We start from the raw sequence: 23601 nt of genomic DNA, 5'->3' as shown, positions 1-23601 counted from the left end.
AGCGCCGGCACTTGCCCTTTTCCTTGGCCAAGCGGTGTCGTAGAGTGACAGCCGCGGGATACGAGTTAAGCGAGGCTGCACCCGAATCCTTCCAGCGCCGCGACGTCAAGCGCTGCGCCATTCACCCGCCATTAATTCTCCTATTGGAGTTGCTCCTGACACTCGTTGAACCTGAGTGCCGTACGCTTCGGTAAACACATGGCAGTCTGCCGGCCGTATATCTGCCCAGCTACAGGCATCCTGTCCTAGTAAGTCACCAACTTTCTGCTGCAATCCTCTCGATCACACACACAATCTGCCTCTGTATCACGCCATTTGAGTGAGAGAAAGAGAGTACTGCAGTGACAAGAATCCCATCTCTTCCCTCCCGCATACCCCAAACACACTACACCGTTGAAGCCATAAGATTGAATTGAGAGCGAGCGTGAGCAAGAAGTCATCCACACGCCAGGCGGTACGTCTTGTGCAGGTCCAGGAATGGAATCCTCGCTAACCACATCGTCTCTTCTACGTGTCCTCGCCCTAGGTTTACTGACCGTCCCGGCCGCCTCCTTTCCTTATCAGCTTGACGAGCGTCCTGGATTTCATGGCGAGCCACCCATCGGTCCACCTTTCCACGGCCCTCCGTTCGGAGGCCCGGGCAGATTCCCTCCCGGCGCGTCTGGATGGAGTGATCCCGTCGGGACTGGCGGATGGGGATATGGCGGACAGTCATTTAGCCCCGTGAGAACCAGTGACCCGAACAACGCGGCCACCGACTTCATCCAAGGCCGCACCACTAGCACTACCCAGAGTGTTGTCACCAGCACTACCTTCAGCAGCTCGACGCACGGCCCGAAGCACACGACAGCGAGTTTTACCAGCACCCAAGACCCGGTCTCTACCGCCCTATCTACTACCAAGAACCGCACCAAAAGCATTACTGAGACCTTCACGTCGATCACGAGCACCAGTCACGCCGGACGCAGCACCACCAGCACCTCTAACTCCACGAGTACCATCTCCACGACCAGCGCAGCTCGCACTAGCACAGTCTCTGGCCTCACGACCAGCACAAGCACTACTCGCACACGGCGCAGGACCAAGAGCTCGACAGCAGACCCTGTACAAACCACCTCTAACTCCACGACTACCATCTCGACTACATCCGCGACCCGTAATAGCACAACTTCCAGCGTCGCAACGAGCACAAGCACTACTCCCACTCGGCGTAGGACTAGAGGCCACAAAACGAGCGCTTCGAGCTCGAGCACATCTACCGTAAGCACCTCCAACGCTACGAGCACCATCTTGACTACCATCAGGAGCCGGACGGGCACGGCTTCTGGCGCCACGACAACCACGAGCACAACCAACACCAGGCGCAGTACCACGAGCTCCACGAGCACCAGCACCGCCTCTACCGGCACCACGAGCTCAAGCACCGGAAGCACTACGAAAACCACAAGCTCCACAATCAGCACTCCCACAAGCGTCGTCGTGCCTGGGGGCCAAGGTTTGGGTGATACCTACACACTGTACCAAGGTGCTGGTACTATCCAGGCTGGATGGCCGGGGTTGAACGACTGGATCGACTTTGACACTATGTGGGAGAACAACCAAGCCTTGATCAAGCCATCGTGCTCTAATCTGCAGGAGACCCTTGCCAATGATTCCCCGGACGAGATTGAAGGCATTTTGAATGCGATCAATTCCGTCTCGGCCTCGACTGGTGTGCCTACGCAGTTTATCCTTGCTGTCATGGTAAGCAGCTCGTCTTCTCAACTTCGTCTTCCATTCCTGACTAACGAAATCCACAGATCGAGGAGTCCAAAGGCTGCGTGCGTGTGCAGACGACTTTCAGCGTGCACCCCAACCCGGGATTGATGCAGAGCTTCAACGGCACAGGGACGTGCAACAACGATGGAACCGTCCGCGATCCCTGCCCCGACGGGGAGATCAGGCAGATGATCAACGACGGAGTCGCCGGGACTGCTTCAGGCCCGGGCCTCGTGCAGGACTTGACGGAGGTTTCAGTGACCGACGTGAGCCGGTATTACAAGGCTGCTCGCCTTTACAACTCCGGCTCGATTCCTACCGACGGCAATCTTTCTGGACCAGGCGCCAACCCATGTTATTGCTCCGACATTGCTAACCGACTGACTGGATGGGTGCTGGCTACGACGAAATGCCATCTGACTAATACAGTGTGAGTGTTGTCTGCTGCAACTAATTCGCATATTGATTTACGAAGCGCGCTGGGGGCGGCGTCGGGCGCCCGGTCCGGCATAGAGGGAATCGGCCTGGCTGGTCATGACTATCAGGATGTCTCATGTAAAATAGATACGATGCGTACGATAATATGGATGTCGAAATAGAATGTGCAACTCACTTCAACCATCTTTCCGTCCCAACTAAAGAAAAGTGAGGTACGTCACCCTCGGCCGAGATAGGAAAGTGGTCAACACCAATGACACGCCACGTGTGTTTCAAGTTTCTTTCGTGCGCGGCTCGTCATTCCCCCGTGTCCAGACACCTGAGCACATGACGACGCATCCCAGCAGACCGCACATATCACAGTAATGCTAATCTGCCTCCGCATCCCTTCTTCTCCCACCAACAATGGCAATGGACGCCCTCAAAGCCAAAGCGAAGAGTTCCCTGTCGCGCGACCCGAGTCCGCACCCAGACGAACCCGACAAGTACAGGCTCCTGGTGACTGCCGGCCCATCGTATGACCCTTCTACTCACCAGATCGTGCACGTCAACACCGACACGGCCACGTCGATCGAGAACGAGTTCATTCGTGCCAAGCTGAAGGTGCGCATACGAGGTTACCGCGGCCTGCCTTCATCATGCCCGAGCAGCAGCCCTTACTTCGAAAACGCCGCGCATCTCAAAGATCAATACAGCATTGCGTTCAGTTTCGTGCCAAAGAAGGACCTACCCAGCTTGGATGCCATTTGGGGCAATGACTTCGACCATCCCGTTCGCGACCGTTTGCCACCCGGCTTCAACACTGCCTTTCGCATTGTGAAGGAATTTATCGATCCCGGACTGGAGTGCGATGCTTACGCCGATGAGCCATGGCTTTACGGTCCAGCCCTCTCGTGCTGGTTCGGACTGAGGATTGGAGAGAAAATGGAGCCTGGCACGGAGCTACTTGAAGCGCCCGAAGCAAACGATGTGCTCAAGGAGGGAGCGGACGGCAGTGGGGCCGACATTCGACAGCAACACGCACTCCCAGACAACAACGAGAAACGCCGGAAATTCTTCCTGTCCAAGGCCCATCGCGAGGGATTTACGTTTGAAAAGGACCGCCTTTACCAAGTCGACTTCTTCAACCCGTACCTCGACTTTGGCAATTTCGCGCTCAAGTTGCCCGGATTCAGCATCAAAGTGATCAAGTACATTGACGAGAAGAGTCATACGCTACGCTATGTCTTCAAGAATCGAGTGACCGAAGAGGTCTATCTGTGTGTCAATTTAAACCTCTTATGGGGCGATCAATTGCAGCGAGCACTGAAAGCGGATGAGACGCAGTTGCAGGAATTGGCTGCGGCGAAACTCAACGACCACAATGGGACGACTAAGAATGATGATGTGGATTGAGGCAGGGGGCTCATCAGGGTACCAGCATACATTGTTCTACAAGCGCGGCGTTTCACAGGGGAAAGGAGACATTCACATCAACGATGTCTCACCACCAAGTAGTGGGGAGGGTTTGCACATGCTATGATACAGTTATCGCTTCAACGCGGCAACGCCCAGGGTCGATAGACCGACGCCAAAGAACACTAATCGTGCATCGACTGCTACAACATTCCTCGTCTCCAGGTCCGAGTGGCCAATTCCTCAATCTCCTTCACCTCCACTGGGCCTTTGACCTTTTCGTCCTCCAGCCCTTCAACGATAGCGTTTGCGACAATGTCGGCCTTCAAAGGCTTCGCACCACCGGCACCCATGAGCCACGTCAAGTTGCCGCCGGTTAGAGAGTTTGCCAGAAAGCCCCCGTATGTGACTGCGGCCATGGGCATGGTGAAGGATCGAGATGAGTCGTATAAGAAAGGCGCGCGGATGAAGAGGGATCGCATCTTGGGAAACGCCGAAGAGATTGTATCTTCGGCCTCGCGTTTGGTGGAGATGTATCGACCTGGTAGGATTGGCGCGCCAGCAGCCGCAGAAATGTAGACGAACGATGGAACGCTCGCTTCGTTTGCTTCGCGAGCCACCAAGATGGCAGAGTCCCGATTCATAAGCTCGTAGGTCAACTGCCCATCGGACTCGCCGGCGTCAAGTTCCTGGCCTGCGCCTCGCTCGAGAGGATTGACATTGCTGCCCTTCTTCGTTTTTGAGAAAGCTCTCTGAAGTCCAGCGATCGGAGACTCTTTTCCGGTCAACACGCCCTTGTAGTCCGCCTCCAGGAGAATTCCCATGGAATGCACCACCGCAGTCGCGCCTTCAAGATCTTTCTTGTACGACTCGGGCTGCAGAATGTTCGCGCTTCGCCAGGTTACATTTTTGGACCACGCAGGTGCCGTCTGATGAGAAGAGACGCTGGGCCAGTTTGGTTCGCCGGAGCGAGAGACACTGACGACGTCCCAGTTGTGCGTGCTGGCTGCTTTACATATTCTGCTGCCCAGAAATCCGTTGCCGCCAAACACGAGGAGTTTCTTCTTCACGGCGGTCGTGGAGGTGGACATGATGTTGTGAAGCGTATCCCGGCGGTATCCGTAAGTTGATGCGAGGATTTAACATGTGTTGACCCAAGGCAAGCCGGAATGGTGATGTCTAGTTTCCATTGAGTTAATTCAAATCCTTGACATCACCAGTTCCGACATTCTCGGATCAACCCGAACCTGCAGCGCCGGCCCGGAACTCTAACCCAACCCGAGACCCTAACGCGTCTTCCCAGGGAGTCTGTAGCTACTTGCTGCAACAACTATTCATGAAATCACGAATCAACCGAATTGGCCATGGCGACAGCGACGTCAACCCTCAGAACTCACGAACAACCCCGCCCGAGCAGCTCTCGCCGAAAGAAGGAGCAGCGCACCGACATCTGGGGCAGCCTTCTTCGCCAGACCCGCGAGGCGCAGGCACGCAGCAAGACGCAGGCCGTGCAGACACGCCAGCTCCTTTTATGCGGCGGCTCTGCAGAAGACCAGAGAATCTTTGTTGAGCGCTATGTCGCACGTCCCCCGCCCGCACAACCACCACCCCGTTCCCATCGAGATGAGCGGGCCCAACCACCCAAGGGAGTCGTGAGGCTGAGTAACCGCTTCGCCTGTGGGTATGGACATGCCACCCTCTTCTCTCCGCCACAGCCGAGTAGCGGTCGATCGGGATTACTGAATGGAGAGGCGGAAGAGGTGGCCAAGGTGGAGATTCATACAATCCCGGAAGCCGAGGGTGCATACGAAGACACATTGAGAAGGCTCATGTCTCCCAGACAAAGAGCTCAGCGGGCGGCCAATGACGAAGAGACGGACGGGGGTCTCGGAGACGAAAGCGAAGCAAGACGTCCGGCGGTGTGCATACTCATGAGCTGGAGCGAGCCTTGGCTATTCCTAGACCGCCTACGGCGCTGGCTTGCCCTTCTCTCTCGCGCTCTACTACCATCCACCTCTCCCAAAGACGAGTCCGCTATCGAAGTGCTCCAAGAACACCGAATTCGCCTTGTCGTGGCCCTCCAACACACTGACCAGCAGGAAATGCTGCTACGCGAATCCTACACCGAACAGACCTTTGACTACGTCTCTCAATGCTTGCGGACGTGCCTGCTTCCACTATCCGCCGCTCTCGTATACGTTCCAACCAATATGCCTCCGCAGCCGCTCGGTGGAGCCTTGAGTGAAGCACAGAAGGTCCTGTATACCTCGCTGGACTTGAATGTGGCGGCCTTGCAGTCCAAGGTGGGGAAGCTGGAAAACGCACCCAAGCACAATGTTGTCGATCGCATGGCGATTGTCGTGCCGAGTGGGTGGGACAGCGTCGGTAAAATCCGGCTGCTCTCAGAGAACTTCAGCCCCGAAGCGGTCTTGGAAGGCTGGACGACTGATCTCGCAATCCCCATCTTCCCGTCCGAAGAAGAGCACGAGACAGATGATGCTCCCGACGATGCCGCAGAGGCGGACTCAAATGAGCACGATCTACATGCGAATGGAGGCGCTGAGGTCTACGAGTCGGGCCCCCGGCCCCCCTCTCTCGTCAGCTCGCCTCCACCTTCTCCGCCCATGTCCCCTTCAAAGCTGCCCAAATCAGCCCTTGCAGACTACGAACGGCGGGTCCAAGATCCCAATGCTCATAAGGCTCCCCCTCCGCCCGAGATCGAGGTCACCATGCAACCGACACAAGAATTTCTGGCGGACATGCGCGCTCAACTTGTGCAATACGAAGCGCAAGACGCCGAGAAAGGCAGTTTCGCGAGCACAAATGCTGGCGCCCTCAACACCAGCAAATTCAACCTCAACATCGCCGGCGCAAACGCTACAGGCGAGGCTCTTGACAACTTGGGCGACGTGAGCTTCAACGTGGGAGGCGTATCGTACAACACTCTCACGGCGGGCGAGGCCATCGAGCGACTGAAGCGGCCGCAGCTGGCGTCGCCCCGATCGGATTCCAAGTCTGGGACGCCTCGGTCTGCGAGGCGCGACCAAAGCGGGACTCAGGACGGCGACTTTCCCACGGAGAAGTTGGAGGAGTACTTTGCCAGCTTGATCAAAAAGGGTGGAGGAAGCCGAGGGAGTACGCCGAGCAAGAGCTAGAATATTACGTGCTTGTGCTGGTCTTTCTATGTGACTCGTGCGCGAAGAGGAATATTCACTAGCCAGAAAGCACGTTCTTCAAAGCCTCTGGTTCACGCGGAATCAACCTGACCTTGAAACTCGGCGGGATCGCAGCAAGATGCCAGGGCTCCATAGAATCCCCCAAAGGGTCCATCGTTGTGAACCCCTTGTCCTCCGCGTCAAGACTCTTCTCAATCTTGAACGCCCAGATGAGTCTCAACAAAAAGATGTATTGCTGTCGGTTCGCCAGATGAAAGCCAGCGCACATTCTCGTACCGAACCCATACGCGGCGTGTGGCAGATCTGGGTCGTCTAGAAACCTTTCGGGCCGAAAGGCGTCGGCGTCCGGCCCGTATAACTTCTCGTCTCTGTTGCAGGCCCAAGCGTTGAGGAAGACAGTCGTGCCTTTGGGGATATGCATGCCATTGTACTGGATGTCCTTGAACGCCGCGCGTGGGAGGGATAGGCGAAGGACGGAGAATGAACGGAGGCACTCCTTCACCAAAGCATTCATGTAAGGCACGCCGGTTTCATCGTCGGTGTTGCCCCAGCTTTCGCTACCATGCGCTTCGACGATGGCGTTGTAGGCCTTGTCTTGGATGTCCGGACGGAGAGCCAGTGTGCCAACGGCCCAGGCGATCGTGTTGACCATCGTGTCTAGGCCTCCCGAAACCTACGACTGCTGCTCAGTCCCCCTTCACTCGAACAGATGTACGGAAGGACGTACCATGCTCATACTTATGCCTAGCAGATCCACCTGGTCCAGTTTTGCTTCATCGTCTTTGATGCAGTTTACCTGGATACAGGGCCTCTCCGTGCCCTTTTCCATCCGCGTCTCCATTTCTCGACTAAAACGGTGGAGATATGCCAGCCTCCGTCTATTCGTCTCTCTCGCGGTGACACTCTTCTTGTTGAAAGGCAAGAGTCGCAAAATTGGTATGAAGTCTTGCGTTGATCCCAATGGAGTCTTGATCCTCGACAACTCGTCTTCGGCATCGATGATCTCCTCCAGCAGCCCTGCATCCGGCGGCAACCGAGCGCCGTAATTGACTGTCATGGTCAGATCCGTCACCGTCTTCGAAATACTGTTCTTCGGATCGAAGGCGATCTCGCCTCCCTCGCCTCGCTCCCACAAGTCGGAAATCAAAGACTTTGTGATTTCGTCGATGAAGGGCAGGTAGCTCGCCACCCCGGGACGATTCATAGCGCTCATAGCGGTCTTGCGACGTCTTTTGGTGCTCTCACTCCACGGCGTCGTGCCGATGGAGCTGGCAACGCTGGACAGGACCGAGTGGAAAGTGTAGAAGACCGGCTTGTCGATCAGGCTGTGGCCTTGGCCTATGAAGACGTCTCGGGCGGCTTGCATGGAGTTGAAGACGACAATCGGCATCGTCCCGAGCATGATTTGAAAGACTCCGTGATCGTATTGCTTGCCCCATTGTCGCAACGTCTCTGCGGGGTCGTGTCCGAGTTGGTAGAAGTTTCCAACGATGGGGTACCCCGTCGGACCTGGTATGGTTGGCAAGCGGACTTTTTGGCGATAGAGCTCGGTGATGAGCACGTAGGCGACCGTGGTGACTAAGAGGAGGACCGCGAAGGAGACGAGCAAAGAGGAGGGTGTGACATGTGCGAGGGAAGGCAATGAGAGGCCCAAGTTGTCAAGCAGCATGATGAATTGTCTGATGTGTAAAGACGTTTACTTTCAATCAATACAGTCCGGTGGCCGCGATGAGTGTGAGAAGAACAACGATTACCTTGCCGGGGAGGGGATTGAGAGCTCCCATTGACGGATGACACGACACGCATCTATCAACCTCGACCCCTTCCACCCCGCACATGCATCACGTGAGTACAAGCAGTACATGACGGGGTGTCGCCGATGTCGCTGGCCGGCAGCAGCTCCATGCCTTCTCTATCGTAATATCATGGCTCTAAATCAATTCTCACGGTTGAGACCCTTTCGTCGATGGGCAAAGTCTTCCTCGGGAATGTCCTCCACCTTTTCGGTCTTCTTGAGCTGGACACCAGATCGCTTCTCCCAACCCACTAGGGCCTTGGTATGGTCGGCCATGGGCTCCACTTGCTGCAGTGCGTAGTCCAGATAGCCCTTCAACAGACCCGGCAGATCGGTGGTGAACTTGTTGTGCTGCATAAACTCTTCCGTGATGCCCAGGTCTTTGACGAGCAGTGCCAGTCCAAAGCCCGAGTTGTAGCGTTGCGTGACACCATCTCGGCGGAAAGTGTCCATGGTCGGGAAGTTGACGCCGGTGCCGACGTTCAGGACGTCAATCATCTGTTGCGGGTCCAGGCCGTACTTCTGCCCCGTGACAAGGCTGTCGCAGAGGGCGCAGATGCTGCTCGCCATGATGTAGTTGTTCAGCGTCTTCATCGCATGCCCATTCCCGAGCTTGCCCATGTGGAAGATGTAGCTCGCCATACAGCGGAGAATGGGCTCGACCTTTTCAAACGCTTCCCGCGAGTCCGAGCCGACCATGAGTGTGCTCTCGCCCGCATCGGTAGCGTGCATGTACGTCTGCGTGATGGGAGAATCGACGAGTTGGAGCTGGTGCTGCGCGAGCTCTTTGCCCAGCTCTTGCGTGTCGAATGGACTGCTCGACGACGTATCAACGATGATTGTGCCTGGCTTGAGCCCACTCGCAATCTTGCTGTCGCCGAAAAGCACATCTCGGACGACCTTGCCTTGCGGCAGCATGGTGATGATGACCTCGCAGTCGGCGAACTGCTCCGGCTTGCCATTCCACGCCGTGGTGTTGGGCCATTGTTTCGCCGCGTTTTGCACCTTCTCTTGATCCGAGTCGTGGACGATTAAGTGGTAGCCCGACTTGGGAATGTTCGAGGCCATGCTGAAGCCAGCATTCCCGAGGCCGATATAACCGACATTCTTCACCGACGGAGCGTGGCCATTGGTGTTGGGAGGCATGATGACAGAATACTAGGAATGCAGTTGGAGGAGATCAGACGAAAAGATTGAAAACAGTTCCCGAAACAATAGTTAAAAGCACCCTGGCACCGTTGGTTTGAAAGAAATCAACGAAGTCTTGTCAGCTCACCTCGTATGATGCAATGTCGTCGGTTATTGCACTTTTGCCAGCGGCATCGGCCTGCTTGCCTGCCTTCCGTTGGACCCTCCAATTGATGGAGACGCGGGGTGCAGCCGCCTCGCCGCGCCGCTCCACAGCAGATTATTAGCCTTTGATTGGTAAGTTCTTCATCAAACAAGAGTCGATGATGTGAGAATGACTTTCCCGTCGCCAAACGTGCTTCCCCTTCGGACACGGTGCTATGTCGGATAAATCGGTGCTGGACCGTGTAGAACGCCGGCCAGAACAGCTCCACCACGACAAACTCGACGATGGCGACAGGGCGTTGTCGATCATTGGCGATGAGAGAGTGGTTGTCACAGAAGAAGACGTGAGTCTGTTTCTTGTAAAACACTCGATGCTCTGGCGCTCAGCTGATGGCGCGGCTGGTGTAGAACAAGCGAATCAGACGGAAGACCGACAAGACCATATTGACCATATTGATCTGGGTCTACTTCTTGCAGATTCTTGACAAGACGGTTCTTGGATACGCGGCCGTCTTTGGCCTCGAAAAAGCCACGCACCTCACGGGCAATCAGTATTCACTCGTTGGCTCAATCGCGCCAATTGCTCAACTGGCGTGGCAGCCATTCTCATCGTACCTCATCGTAAAAGTGCCCCATCGAATCCTCATGCCCTCGCTTTGCCTGGGATGGGGCATCGCACAGGCGTCCATGGCGGCATGCAAAAATTACAGCGATCTATTGGCAACTCGATTCTTTCTCGGCCTCTTCGAAGCAGGCTGTCTGCCCTTGTTCTCCGTCATCACCGGCCAATGGTTTCGAAGAGCAGAGCAGCCGCTGAGAGTGGCCGCATGGTATTCCACCAACGGCATCGCGACAATCGTCGCCTCCGCCCTCTCCTATGGCCTGGCTCACATCCCCTCCACCACTCTGGAGAGTTGGCAAATCATCTTCCTATTCGTCGGGTTGGTAACTATCGTATCCGCTCCGTTCGTCTACTGGAGACTCGACAACGACATACCCTCCGCACGCTTCCTGACTGAGGAGGAGAAGCCGAAGGCCATTGAACGCCTGCGAGCCAACCAGACCGGGACTGGGAACCGCGACTTCAAGTGGTCCCATCTCCGTGAACTCGCGCTCGAGCCGAAGACGTATCTTTGGATGGGTCTCGCCATGCTGAATAACGTCGGCGCAAGCGTCACCAATACCTTCGGCCCGTTGATCCTCGACGGTCTGCATTTCGATCCTTATACCACCAGTCTGCTCAACATCCCATTTGGTGCCATGCAATGGCTCGTCATCATCTTCGCCTCGTGGGCCGCTCAACGGTGGAAAGTCAAATCCGTCTTTTTGTTCATGCTTACACTCCCCGTCATTGCGGGAGCGGCGATGCTGTACACCATCAGCCACACAAAGTCCCATGAGGGCGCTTTGCTGGCGGCATACTATCTGCTTGCTTTCCTCTTTGGCGGCAATCCTCTGATTGTAGCTTGGATTGTCGCAAACACCGCCGGCACCACGAAGAAAAGCGCGGTGCTGAGCCTTTACAGTCAGTCCATCCCTCGCGCTCCCGTTTCGTACAAGCCACCACTTGTTACAATCTCATGGTAGAACAATGCTGATTGTGTCTGCTCTCGCCTCCTAGATGCATCCTCAGCCGCAGGAAATATCATTGGGTGTGTATCCTTGTTCAGGCAGTGACGCATGTACTGACATGTCAACGTAGACCTTTGTTGTTCCAATCCAAAGACGCCCCGAGCTACCTTCCCGGCCTGCGAGGTGTTCTGGGTATCTTTGTTGCCCTAGCCGCTTGTACGGTCCTTCAGGCCGTCAATTTGACCTGGCTCAACAAGCTCCAGAAGCAGAAGAGAGTGAAGAACGGCAAGCCCGGCGAGATAATCGACCAAAGCATGCAAACGCATTATCATGACTTCGATGAGCAGCAGATGAGCGACATCTACGAGACAGGCATCGCAGAGGGACGCACAGCGGAGCAAGCGCCGCCTCATTCGAAACTGGGCGGGCAAGCCTTCCTGGATTTGACCGATCGCATGAACGACGAATTTGTGTATGTGCTTTAGAGCAGCTCTGCGATTATTCCTCATTTGATTCAGGCCGTGTAGCTAGTCGTCAGCGAATTGCCTCGTCATGTATTTTCTAAACCCCCGGTTCGCCAATCCCCATTTTCCGCCATCGATGGGTACAAGCTCGAACATTTGCCACCTCGAGTCAATACCGCCTCCCAGGACGTATAACACGGCACCGTCGTCATCATTTCGCCCCAGCTCCTTGCCCGCAAACGCCACGATGCCCTTCGGCGGGCGACCACTTTGATCCGTGGGTAACGCCGGCACAGGATTTCGCACACGCTTCCGCGTTCCATCAGGTGCTGTGGTCCACGAAGACGCCACCCCACCCTGCCAGTGTGGAGGGTCGTTACCGATGTGAAAGGGCAAGTTTGCCACGCTCCGGACGTCCTTAAATATCCTGGGAGCGAGAGCCGAGGATTTGAACGCAGACATTGCGGTCACCGTCGGTTCGCGACTTGCGGGAGAAGCGCTCGGCGGAGGAGGTCGTAGTCCATAGTACTCTTGTATGCTGCCTTGATGTGCAGCCGTCATAGTGGATGGGCTCGAGCGACCCGAGAGGAGGTTTCTGTCCTGACCGGCCAGTGCACCAGAGATGGAGTTCGAGTAGTTGCTACGATGGTGTTTGCCTTCTCGAGACGCTGGTAAAGAGCTCTCCACTGGTAGCGCAGCGGCTGAATGAACTTCGAATACATGCACGGTCCCCTTGTCGCTGGTCACGGCCAGCCATCGTTCGCGTGCACTGAACGCCATGCTGTGAATGATGGCCTTATCAACGCCTCGTCGGAACTCCGCAGTCTGGCGGAGTGTGTTGGTCTCATATACTCGAATGAGGGTCCCTACCTCAGAAGCGGTGGCAAGCGTCGATCCGGTTGGAGACAGCGCGACAGTCCGCAGTGCTGTATTGTGTGCTCGCAGCACTCGCTTAGAACCACCCGTCAAAGACACCAAATGAACTTGACCTGTGGTCTGGGCAGGAAGCACCAACAAGTCGTTGCTCAAACTGGCAACACCAGCGGGATTCGGGGAGGTAGGATGGATGGATCTGACTCGATTTGGGCCTCTCCAAGGTGCAGGGTCTGCGTCTCCCGTCTCGGTGCGCGCATCTTCATGGTTATCATCGAGTTGTGGCGAGAGGCGCTGCTCAGCCGGAAGCTCTTGGTATTCGAAGACGACCGCGCGCTCTAGCAGAAGCACCACCATCCATCTTTGATTGAGTCTCAACCCGACCACAGGCTCGTAAAAATCTAGTTCTGTGACTGAGACATTGTGAAGGCAGTCCCAGAATACCACGACATTCGGACTTCCGCCAGGAGTGCGGCCGCCAGCGACATAAGCAATATATCTGTCATCGAGCGCCGCGGCGATCGCCACGCCGCCATCTTTCGGAAGCCGCGGCTTGGATGTCGTCAAACAATTGTCTGAACGGAATACCTGTATGCCGTCGGACAGGCCTGCGATGAAGCGATTGCGGGAAGCAGAGAAGGAGAGACTAAGCACAGCAGCAGAGGTTGATCGTTGGATAGGCGTTCGGGTGTTCATCTTGCCGGGCCTGGCGGAATGGTACGAGTGAGAGGAGTGGAATCGTTTCGCCGGGTAGAGGTGAGGCCGTCAGCACTCGCTCAACGGGTCACGCGCTGGCCGTGGACGTCCAGACGGCGAAAGTTGGCATGTTGCCAGCCCAGACAAAGCCCCCCGTTGCAAGTGGTAGATGATGGGGCTGTGCGCATCTCACAACCGAATGGAGAAGGCCACACTTTGTGGTTGAGCAGAGCAAGCCAGTGGTTGCCTTGGTTTACCAAAGCGTATTGCGGCAAGGCGACCGAGCCAAGGACATGTCAAGCAAGGTGGTGTGGCACGGGCTGGTGTCAGGCGCGTGGTGAAGGTGAGGCTCGGATTGAGTTTGGCCAATCGGGAGCTCCCGCAGATTAGGGTTTGGCTAGCTGGGGCATGCGCGGGCGTGCGTCCCCCTTTTGCAGACGGCTTCGCTGAAAATTGATGATTTGGCGACGGCCTCCTTCACCCCATCATCCATTGCGAGCCTCATCACCCACAGTCATCGCCATCGCCATCTCCACCATCTCCATCCTCCTCTCTCGCCCTCCCCCCGAACTCGGCGAAGACCACGCATCCGATCAGCGATCCAGAGGTGAGTACCATCGAATTGGGTTCACGCGTACCGTTCCATCCTCCCATCCAACTAGCACCAACGCTCCGGATACTGTCCCGCCATTCCGCTCCCTTAACCCTGACGAAAAATCTCCCACCCTCTCCCCTTCCACCCCCTACCCACCGACCACTCCACTGTTCACGCCCGCCTCCACCCTTTGCTGACCCGCGCAATGGCTTCCAGTCCCTTTTTCACCTCACCCACCATCGACGCGCCGCCCCCTGCCTCCAAATTCGGCATGTCTTCCAACTTCATGCCCGGCCCGAAGATGCGCCGCAAGAAGAATGCCAAGAAGGGCATCCAGTTCTGCCTGATGGTCTGCGGCGCCTCTGGCACCGGCCGCACCACCTTCGTCAACACCCTCTGCCAGAAAACCGTCCTCCCCCACATCGACTCCGATGCGCCCCCCTACCTCGACGGCGAAAACACTGGCGAGCCTTCGGTCAAGATCAAGCCCGTCACTGTGGAGCTGGAGCTAGATGAGGAGGGCACACGGGTCAGCTTGACCATTGTCGACACCCCGGGCTTCGGTGACAGCATCGACAACGAGGCCAGCTTTGGCGAAATCAGCAGCTACTTGGAGCGCCAGTATGATGACATCTTGGCCGCCGAGAGCCGCATCAAGCGAAACCCGCGCTTCAGGGATAACCGCGTGCATGTGCTTCTCTACTTCGTCCAGCCCACCGGTCAGTCAAAGACTATACTCCGCGCGGTAGAGCTGTCCATCTGATTATCTGACAGGTCACGGTCTGCGCGAGCTGGATATTGAGCTTATGCGCCGCCTCTCCCCCCGCGTCAACGTGATCCCGGTCATTGGCAAGGCCGACTCGCTCACCCCGCTCGAGCTCGCCGAGAGCAAGAAGCTCATCATTGAGGACATTGAGCACTATCGCATTCCAGTGTAGGTTCAGACGCGCCCAATGGCTTAAGCTGTCCATTCTGAATTTCCCCACTGACATATTCCGCAGCTACAACTTCCCATACGACATCGAAGAGGACGACGAGGACACGGTCGAGGAGAATGCAGAGCTTCGCGGCCTCATGCCCTTTGCTATCGTCGGCTCCGAAGATATCGTGGAGGTGGACGGCCGAAGGGTGCGCGCGCGGTGAGTTGATCCTATGCCGCGCTTCCTTCCACGAACTTGTAGGCTAATACCCATTGCTCAGTCAATACCCCTGGGGTACCGTGGAAGTGGACAACCCGCGCCACAGCGACTTCCTCGCCATCCGCTCCGCTCTCCTGCACAGCCATCTTGCCGATCTCAAGGAGATCACCCAGGCATTCCTCTACGAGAACTACCGTACCGAGAAACTCTCCAAGTCCGTCAGCAACGCCGCCGACGGTTCTGGCGGTGCCGCGTATGGAAGCGTCGAAGATGGCTCTCTGGACCCGCAAAGCTTGGCGACTCAAAGTGTCAGGCTGAAGGAGGAGCAGTTGAGGCGAGAGGAGGAGAAGCTGCGAGAGATCGAGAGCAAAGTGCAGCGTGAGATCAATGAGAAGAGACAGGAGCTACTGGCCAGGGAATCGCAGTTGAAGGAATTGGAGAGCCGCATGATGAGAGAGCAGACGCCGAGCCAACCCACCGTTGAAGAGGACGAGTCGGAGGCTGGCGCTTCTTAAATGAGCGGTGTGTGTATTGTACGCACTGCATGTCGCATCGACGCTGGGCATTCGCGACCTCCATGAACAGCAGCTGGCTATCTTGTCGCAAAGGAGACTGTCCTGGGAAGAGGGAGAGGAGAATATGATTTCTTTGTTACCTGTTCTCCCATGCCCCCACAAGCAAGCATGGTCTCCAATGAGGATCACAGATGAAGATGCAAAAAGCGGCGCGAGCTGAGCATCATCTACATAGAGTGCTACCTTTCTGTCGTTTTCAGTCCACTGTTCATAGTTCTAGCCTTGGAGTAGCTTCTCCTTTCTTGCATGCGGTTCTCCTTGTCGACTTGGAGCCTTCTGCGACTCTGGGAAGAGCGACGTTGCTCGAGGCGTCAGCCTTTGAGCGGGTTGTATGCGCTGCGTTCCCCATTTCCCCGAATGTGCTTCAGTAGCACGACGCTCCTTCGCCCCGCCATGAACCAATGCCGGGCCTAATGTTACGCGAAGCCATGTGATATCTTCCCGAACCTGGGGCAAGGGGCGAGGCTGCCCGACGTGTCCACCACAAGGCACGACTACGCACCTGCGTGGCTATTCTGACCAGCCGTGCTCAAATAGAGGCGTAGCAACTCGGCGTGGCGGATGGCATTTTATCCGAACAAAAGCGTGCTGGCAAAGGTGCTTTCATGCTTCATTCGGATTCATCGGACTGGTTGTGCCTGCGCCAATCTCACCCTTGCCCACCATTGTGTTGCCCTTCATGCTCTTGCTAGCTGCCGCCTTCTCACCCCGAGTCTTACCGCTCGTCCCTGCGTTTTGATGAACTGGAAATCGGACGGCCTTGAGGGCATTCTGTGTCTGCTGCCCGGTGGGCAGATATCTCGGCTCGACCAGTCCAATCTGTGTCAGAGATTTAGCACAACTACCCTGCCAGCACACGCTCAAAGTGAGAACATACCATCGCCAGCAGCCTCCACACAGTATTACTCGGCTGTGCACCAACTCCAAGCCAGTATTTGGCACGCGAGACATCCACCTTGATCTCTTTCGTCTTTCGATCGCCTTCCTTTGCGCCGGGCGTCTCTTTGGGAACGGGATCGTACATGCCCAAGACCTCCATTGGTTTGGAATCTCGGGCTGAGCGCGCCTGCGCAAGGACGATGTTGTAGATGGGTCGGTGTCGTTTGGCTCCGCCCGGGCCCGGAACACGGGCGAGTCGAAGACGCAGGACCATCGTGGATGTGATGTCGTGGCGGTTCTCGTCCTGGATGAAGCTCACACCGAGAGAGGAGGTCGGAAGTTTTGCTGAACCCTCGCTTAGTCATGACTTGGCTACACACGCCACTACCGCGCTTGTACTTGGTATTTTCCTCGAATACACCTAACGGACAGACCTTGCTCGACGCATCCAGAGTCCACTGCGATAGCCTGTGGCTCAGTTACTCTATGCCGTTGTCGAGCGACGCATGATTATGGTGCCTCAGGCTCGGTGGGTGCTTCCTTTGATTCGGTTGAGGTTCGAGGTACGTCAAACCGCTGACGACGACGTTATGGGTCCAGATGGCGCAGCACACTCCTACCCGTATCTTTCACGTCTCGCCTTTTCTTGGGGTGCTATTTGCGTTTCATTGTGAATCTCGTCCATTCCCATAAGTGTCTTGATCGCATGCAAAGCTTTCTTTGGTGATTATGCCCTTCGTTTTCGATCCCTGAAATGACTTCCATCATGTCTTGGAAAGCATACCTCGCGCTCTGCGCTTTCTCACTCGTTCTTCGCCCTGCTCACGCATACGGCATTGCACGATCATCGACGCCTTGTAACAACAGTCCCAGCCTCTGCAGCAGATCATACGATAATGTCACCTATCTTGGAGCCCACGACAGTCCCTTTGTTCGTGACGCTTCTACATCTTACTCAGCCAGTGGCAATCAATACTACAACAGTACCGTACAGCTCTCGGCTGGTGTACGGCTCCTGACCGCGCAAGTCCAGCTTCAGGGCAGCGCATTGCACGTTTGCCAGTGAGTTTATCTACGAATGATTACCTTCGTCTACCATAGCTAAACCTTGTCCAGTTCGAGCTGTGATCTCCTCGATGCCGGCCCTCTGAGCACTTGGCTCGCAGAAGTGCGATCATGGATGGAGTCGAACACGAATGAGGTCGTCACAATACTGTTGGTGAATGGTGCGTCGGCCTCTGTGCAGGAGCTTGCGCAGCAATATGAGGCAGCCGGAATCACCACCTCCTTGGCCTATACGCCTACCGGATCGGATGCTCAGAGTCAGGAGTGGCCTACACTGCAGTCCATGATCGACAGTGGCAAGCGGCTCGTGAATTTCGTCGACTACATTGGCGACAACTCCGACGCCCCGTACATCATGCCGGAGTTCTCGTACATTTTCGAGAATCCATACGACGTCACTTCGGCCAGTGGTTTCGTGTGCGGAATCAACAGGCCGCCGAGCGAGAACGGTAGCACGCCCACGCAGGTCATCGCCCAGGGAGTCATGCCGCTTATGAACCATTTCCTGTATCAGGACATTGGTCTAGGGATCCAGGTCAGTATCGCATGATAGTGGCTTGCAGAGCAACGGGCTACACCCGGAAGAATCAGTGAACTCTGCTGACGCGTTATGTCCTGGCGTGCAGTCACCGGACGTGGACGCTATCGACACCACCAATGCCCCGGACGGAGGCGTCGGTAGCTTGGGCTACTCGGCAAGCCAGTGTTCGGAGCAGTACGGCCGTGCGCCGTCGTTCCTGCTGGTGGACTTCTTTGTGAGTTTCACTACTCCCGTTTACCTAGTCATGCTTGTGGAGTTACTGACGCCAATGTTGAATAGAACGTCGGTCCCACCATCGATGTTGCCGATCGTCTCAACGGTGTCTCCAGCCCCGTGGGACGTACAAGTGCTCCAGCGTAAGTGAAGCCGGTTCCTCGAGTCGCGCTGCCTGTGCTGACAGTCTTTCGTGTGTCTCGTTCAGAACATCCAGCTCCAGTCCCGGCGGTGGCAGTCGCAGCACCAGCACTAGTGCAGGTATACGGAGGAATTGGAATTGGACGATGTGGATTGTGGGCCTAGCGACGTCGCTCGTGGTTACGGCGCGGTGAAACGAGCAGACCAAGGAGTGGTGAGTTTCGGAACGTGCATCTCCAGCGTAGCATGTACTGCATTGTAACATAGGTAGCCGGGCGATGGAGGTTGTTTTCGTCGGGCTAGAAGAGGGGAAGGATGCATGCATGAAATGTGTCTTGCCGCTGCTGTGGAAAGAAATACAACAACTGTCAAACCATCCGGAGAAGTTCGCTCATGCGCGGAACACCTGAAGTTGAGTGATGCAGCATGCAGACAGGCAAGCGCCACGCGAGCCGGCATGTCATGGGAGACTTGATAGGGGTGAAGGGGAAAGCAGGTCACGCATGGCCCACGTCTCTTATGCTGTGTTCGTCGGAAAGGTGTTTAGGCCGTGGAAGCGTGGCGCACTCCGCGGCCACGTTCATCCACGGCATGGAGACGTGTGCGATCCCGAGAGCCGAGCGGTCGGGACGAGCACGGCAGGCATGGTGCACGTCTCGTAGATGCTCGGCCGGGAGAGTTTGTGCAACGAGAGTGTAAAGCGGAAAAGGTTCACGCCAGGCCGCAAGAGAGCAAAGCAACGAGTGGAAGCGGAGGGCCAAGCAACGGACAGGGGGCCAGCCCCGCGCACGCCTGCTTTTGGTAATTCGTCGACACGCCCCCCTGCTTCAGAATGGCGTAGGCGAACTCGCTTACCCTCCGCATGCCGCCGGTGTGGGTTTAGGGCGCTGTCATCAGATGTCGCCCACACGCGAAGGAGGCTGCGATCCGCTCCTTGCGTGCGTCTGAACCCCACCCGCATCCAGCCAATCCTTTTTCTCCTCTGTCAATCATGTGTCGCCGCTTGTCACCCAGCACCGTCTTGCACCCCGGTCGACCCCCACCGGGGTACGAGATGCACAAGCCGATCGAATAGGCAGCGTGCATGTTCGTTGTGCGCCAAGTGCGTGTTTCCCTTACGTGGTGACGACGACGACAATGCTGGTGAGAGGGATAATGGTGCGGTGCTGGCGATGGCGATGATGCGACACGCCTGCCCCGAGCCGAGCATTTGGAACCGCCTCGACTTCGATGGGGCTGGACGAGGCGCGCATCATGCATGCAGCATGCATGTCAAGCTGCAGTCTCCGCCACCCGTCCGACGAGTGAGAGCGATGGGCGTCTCGTCGGTCGCTCACAATCCTCCTCCAGCCCAATGTCTCGCTCCGCTGCATGCCAGCGACCCGCCGCTCCCCGGCTGATTTGCCCTTTGCCAACTGGCGCCCGCAGCTCGATGCCAAATTCCTCGCGCGCGTCTGTCGATGATTACCTTTTTACAAGCTTACCTGGCCTGGTCCCCCGGTCGGGCGCGTGTTGACGTCAACGACTTGGTGACAGCGGCTACGGGCCTCCCTGCATCTTACCGAGATTGTACGCCCGACATTCAACGGTAACGCGGGCCGCTTGCCCTTCTGTCGCTGGCGACGGAATGGGGCCAGGGAGGGCCCTGTCTGGTGTCGCCCGCCTTTCGCGATCCCGATTTCGACGTGAATCTGATACCTGGTTTGCGGGGAAGCGGGTTACAGACTTGTGCAGCAGCTCCTGCAACAGACGTGTCGGTGAGTGTTTAAGCGACCGTTGATAGGGGCCCACGGTCGTTCTCGTCTGCACGAAGGCGGTCCCCAGCCAGGCACATGCCGGAAGTGTGAGAGAACTCTGCTCCTCCCAGCATTCAGCGCGGTAAGATTGCACGCCCGCCCGGGTGGACTCGAGTGGACTCGTATGGAGGAGTCGGGGTGGATTCGGATGGAGACGCGTTGGTGTGGACAGAGCCCTGCTCGTCGCCGGATCTTGGCCAACAACGGTTAGGATGACAGCTAGACCGCCGTTGCTGGCCCGCCCATCATCGACTGGAGCGGTCGATAAACGAGATCCTTGTTGCTTGTTGGACAGCCCCGGCAGGGCAAGGGCTGGGCTGGCATGCACGTACCCTTTTAGTGCCGCGCACGACGGATGTACCAGCGCGGTGTTGAGGCTCGTTTATACCGGCACGGACGCCACTACGCCGGAGGTAGGTGGGCAGAGCGCCTGCAGCCATCTTTTGGCTCTAATGCATGCAACTCGCGGTCGTTAACATCGTTCCCTCCTCCCCCGACCTGCCTGTCAAGCGACGAGATCGTTTGCTGAAACGTTCTCTCTTGCCGACGGTGGCAGGCCCTGTCACTGTCACTCATTTAATCCTCATCGCCTGCCCACCAACGTCCGTTCGGAAACAATTTTGCGTGACAGCACTGCTCCTCCCACCAACGAGTAGCTGTCGAGGAAAACAACACCGTCACCATCCTCCTTGCCTCTTCCCTCCGTCCCCTCACGTTAGTACGCCCCTCCGCCAGATCTGACGCATGCATGCATACTCATTCGCCAGCACAGTCACGAAGCCCCACGTTGCCACGACCTTTTTCACGCTGCTGCTGCTTCCGTATCCCACTGCGCCCTCGCTTCTTGATCATCGGGATTTCCAATGGAGTCCCTTTCGCTCAGGAACGAGCAATTCGGCAAGGGATTGATTTCCAAGTTCGATGACCACGCCTCCGGTCGCTGGTCACCCCGCCTTCCCACCCCCGAGACGTCTCGAAGCAGCTTCGAATCCCGTGAGCCCTCCGTCAACTCGGCAACGCGAGAAGCCTTCATGCGGTCGCGATCAGAGATGATGGGCCCGCACATCGACACCTCCTTTGCAAAAGCGAGGATGGACTGCGGAAGCCGGGATGCACACGCACCGCACTCACCGCCTTGGGATCCTTCCGACGCCGACAGACCATCACTGCCACCTTTGAAAGCGGTATGTCCTCTACCCACCTCGATGCACCTTGCGAACGTGACTGCTAACTGGTGTAGCTGCTCGAAAACACCATGGCTAGCCCGCCTCGCACTCCCAAAGTCCTGCCAGCCCCTCACCACTTGAGGCCGTTTGAGCCCAGCTACAACACCGACGTCTACAAGCCCGTCTCCCTCTATCCAAACAAGAAGACAAAGGTCGAGGACACGCACCACCAAGCTCCCGTCCATGCTTCGGCCGCCCACGCATCTCACCCTTCCATGATCAGTCCTCAGAAGCCATTCGGCGCCAGTGAAAGACGGCCCAACTACCACGACGGCGTTGCTCGTCATCCATACGATGAGTCGCCGATCCGCCCGGCGCACAACAATGGCAATGCTCCTACGAGCTTACCCCCAATGTATGATAGACCACATTCCGCTGGAGTGAAGCGTAGCTGGAGTGGTGGCGTGGCATCTCCACCATATGACGCCCGCACTTCGCACTATCGAGGGGAGGACCTGCGCTACTCGCAATATCCCGATGCACAATACGTGCAGATGCGCTCGCCCGGACAGGATCGCATGTATCTCACGCCAACGCCCGATGGCTACAGCCGAGTCGAAGGGGCGGCACATTACGGACGCGCCGAGCATGGCCCTACACACGGCCACCCACCCCCTCACTCCGAGTATCGCTTCTACGACGATCAGGCCTACGAGGGCTACCCGTCGACGCGTTACGAGTACTACTACCCCAAGGCGCGGAAGCGAAGCAACCTGCCCAAGCACTCGACGGAGATCATGCGGGCTTGGTTTGACCAGGTAAGGCACCACGATGCCCCACCATCCCTTACTACGCGCCCCCAAGCTAATCGCGCAAGCAGAACATCGGCAACCCGTACCCGAGCGAGGACCAAAAGGCAATCTTTGCCAACGTAAGTACACCACCCCATGCGTGCCGATGATTCGCGAGACTAATGTGCCCGCAGGCTACCGGCATAAGCTTGACGCAAGTCAGCAACTGGTTCATCAACCATCGCCGACGATGTCCGGAGTTACGAGACAGACGCGCGGAACGAAGGAAGGTTTAAGCAGGCAATGTGTGTGGGTTTCCTCTTTTCACGAGCGATGGACCCCTTTGGTTTCAATGGACACGATGCCTATGGAAACGAATTGAATAATGAATGGCAAACATATATAGCCAGACGTATGGAGCACGACTCTCTTCTTTCATTCACCGTGTTGTACGTCGACCGCTCATCACTCCCGCGCTCTGCATGGCAGGCAGCAGTTGGGCAGGATGAGATTGCTTCCCGGGCGCTACGCAGACTCGCACAGCTTGAGACACGGCGGAAGCCGGTGGCGATGCACCGAGCACATTAGCCCGCGGCATCGGCGTGGAATGACTCCACCACAAGAATTTAACATTCATGCAAACTGTGCCGGCGGTGATTAGTGATTTGAAATCACACCTGCACCTTGCACGCAGCCGGCGCTCCATCGAGCGTCACGAAAAAGGAAGAAACGTTGCGCCAAGCGCCCGGATGGACGCAGCGCCCGCCACCAACACGCCCTGACGCATGGATGCCAACCCTACACCAGCCATCCGCGTGACGATCGATCAGAGCGAGAGCGCGTGACAGAAAGCTAATCTGACGAACTTCCCAGCTTTCGCACGATCTGCCCAGTTTCGCGGAAGCGGCTCCGATGGATGACAGGCTCTAGGGAAGGATCCTTGCTCCTGGGCCCCACGGGGCCAAAGCTAAAGGCTAGTTCCACTCTAAACTAACCTCCTTTGATGACCCGCGATGCCTCTTTTCAGTCAAGGGTCAGCACCCGCGCTCGGACTGACGTGCGGGGAGTGGGAATATCTGGGGTTCCGCTTGGTTGTCCGCAATCGAGCAGCGATTCAATCATCATAAGGTACATAAGCCAGGTACAGAGTACTGCGGCCAGCCGCTACCAGACCGAGCTGCCGAGGTTGGGCGCTCCAGATCGCTGCCAAAGTCAATCGTAAGCCAGCCAACTTGGACCG

The 23601-nt window shown here is 56.7% G+C and overlaps 12 protein-coding genes across 12 annotated transcripts; 7 read left to right on the top strand and 5 right to left on the bottom strand.

Moving 5' to 3' along the window:
• The first annotated feature begins 179 nt into the window (after positions 1–179).
• Positions 180–2378, top strand: BDY17DRAFT_281773 (uncharacterized protein). Its single transcript, XM_033732062.1, has 2 exons — positions 180–1743; positions 1800–2378. Exons 1-2 carry the CDS (start codon positions 478–480, stop codon positions 2190–2192), a joined length of 1659 nt encoding a protein of 552 aa, XP_033589252.1. The 5' UTR covers positions 180–477; the 3' UTR covers positions 2193–2378.
• Positions 2365–3693, top strand: BDY17DRAFT_164346 (uncharacterized protein). Its single transcript, XM_033729748.1, has 2 exons — positions 2365–2408; positions 2474–3693. Exon 2 carries the CDS (start codon positions 2602–2604, stop codon positions 3589–3591), a length of 990 nt encoding a protein of 329 aa, XP_033589251.1. The 5' UTR covers positions 2365–2408; positions 2474–2601; the 3' UTR covers positions 3592–3693.
• A 101-nt stretch (positions 3694–3794) lies between these two features.
• On the bottom strand, positions 3795–4957 carry BDY17DRAFT_317272 (uncharacterized protein; the record flags this gene model as incomplete). Its single annotated transcript, XM_033736081.1, has 2 exons — positions 3795–4652; positions 4946–4957. The coding sequence occupies 2 exons, from the start codon at positions 4955–4957 to the stop codon at positions 3795–3797; spliced, it is 870 nt and encodes a 289-aa protein (XP_033589250.1).
• Positions 4958–5522: 565 nt separating this feature from the next.
• Positions 5523–6746, top strand: BDY17DRAFT_311112 (uncharacterized protein; the record flags this gene model as incomplete). The annotated part of the gene is made up of 1 exon (XM_033735501.1): positions 5523–6746. The coding sequence occupies one exon, from the start codon at positions 5523–5525 to the stop codon at positions 6744–6746; it is 1224 nt and encodes a 407-aa protein (XP_033589249.1).
• Positions 6747–6804: 58 nt separating this feature from the next.
• On the bottom strand, positions 6805–8436 carry BDY17DRAFT_317271 (cytochrome P450; the record flags this gene model as incomplete). The annotated part of the gene is made up of 2 exons (XM_033736080.1): positions 6805–7440; positions 7495–8436. The coding sequence occupies 2 exons, from the start codon at positions 8434–8436 to the stop codon at positions 6805–6807; spliced, it is 1578 nt and encodes a 525-aa protein (XP_033589248.1).
• A 267-nt stretch (positions 8437–8703) lies between these two features.
• On the bottom strand, positions 8704–9708 carry BDY17DRAFT_251377 (2-hydroxy-3-oxopropionate reductase; the record flags this gene model as incomplete). Its single annotated transcript, XM_033731169.1, has 1 exon — positions 8704–9708. One exon carries the CDS (start codon positions 9706–9708, stop codon positions 8704–8706), a length of 1005 nt encoding a protein of 334 aa, XP_033589247.1.
• A 268-nt stretch (positions 9709–9976) lies between these two features.
• On the top strand, positions 9977–11900 carry BDY17DRAFT_298965 (major facilitator superfamily domain-containing protein). The gene is made up of 3 exons (XM_033733828.1): positions 9977–10199; positions 10264–11380; positions 11477–11900. Exons 1-3 carry the CDS (start codon positions 10071–10073, stop codon positions 11530–11532), a joined length of 1302 nt encoding a protein of 433 aa, XP_033589246.1. The 5' UTR covers positions 9977–10070; the 3' UTR covers positions 11533–11900.
• On the bottom strand, positions 11901–13758 carry BDY17DRAFT_298961 (WD40-repeat-containing domain protein). The gene has a single exon (XM_033733827.1). It carries the CDS (start codon positions 13458–13460, stop codon positions 11955–11957), a length of 1506 nt encoding a protein of 501 aa, XP_033589245.1. The 5' UTR covers positions 13461–13758; the 3' UTR covers positions 11901–11954.
• A 598-nt stretch (positions 13759–14356) lies between these two features.
• On the top strand, positions 14357–15709 carry BDY17DRAFT_317268 (cdc11-like protein; the record flags this gene model as incomplete). Its single annotated transcript, XM_033736079.1, has 4 exons — positions 14357–14774; positions 14830–14989; positions 15057–15194; positions 15256–15709. 4 exons carry the CDS (start codon positions 14357–14359, stop codon positions 15707–15709), a joined length of 1170 nt encoding a protein of 389 aa, XP_033589244.1.
• A 663-nt stretch (positions 15710–16372) lies between these two features.
• On the bottom strand, positions 16373–16922 carry BDY17DRAFT_251579 (ribosomal protein S16 domain-containing protein; the record flags this gene model as incomplete). The annotated part of the gene is made up of 2 exons (XM_033731184.1): positions 16373–16588; positions 16647–16922. The coding sequence occupies 2 exons, from the start codon at positions 16920–16922 to the stop codon at positions 16373–16375; spliced, it is 492 nt and encodes a 163-aa protein (XP_033589243.1).
• A 492-nt stretch (positions 16923–17414) lies between these two features.
• BDY17DRAFT_335167 (PLC-like phosphodiesterase) lies at positions 17415–19102 on the top strand (the record flags this gene model as incomplete). The annotated part of the gene is made up of 4 exons (XM_033737924.1): positions 17415–17710; positions 17765–18248; positions 18340–18468; positions 18534–19102. The coding sequence occupies 4 exons, from the start codon at positions 17415–17417 to the stop codon at positions 18612–18614; spliced, it is 990 nt and encodes a 329-aa protein (XP_033589242.1). The 3' UTR covers positions 18615–19102.
• Positions 19103–21176: 2074 nt separating this feature from the next.
• On the top strand, positions 21177–22799 carry BDY17DRAFT_298947 (uncharacterized protein). The gene is made up of 3 exons (XM_033733826.1): positions 21177–22388; positions 22451–22501; positions 22556–22799. The coding sequence occupies exons 1-3, from the start codon at positions 21660–21662 to the stop codon at positions 22655–22657; spliced, it is 882 nt and encodes a 293-aa protein (XP_033589241.1). The 5' UTR covers positions 21177–21659; the 3' UTR covers positions 22658–22799.
• Positions 22800–23601: the final 802 nt, after the last annotated feature.

This window comes from Neohortaea acidophila (genome assembly GCF_010093505.1).
Source record: "Neohortaea acidophila strain CBS 113389 unplaced genomic scaffold BDY17scaffold_6, whole genome shotgun sequence".
NCBI lineage: Eukaryota > Fungi > Ascomycota > Dothideomycetes > Mycosphaerellales > Teratosphaeriaceae > Neohortaea > Neohortaea acidophila.
This window is presented reverse-complemented; position numbering and strand designations above follow the sequence as displayed.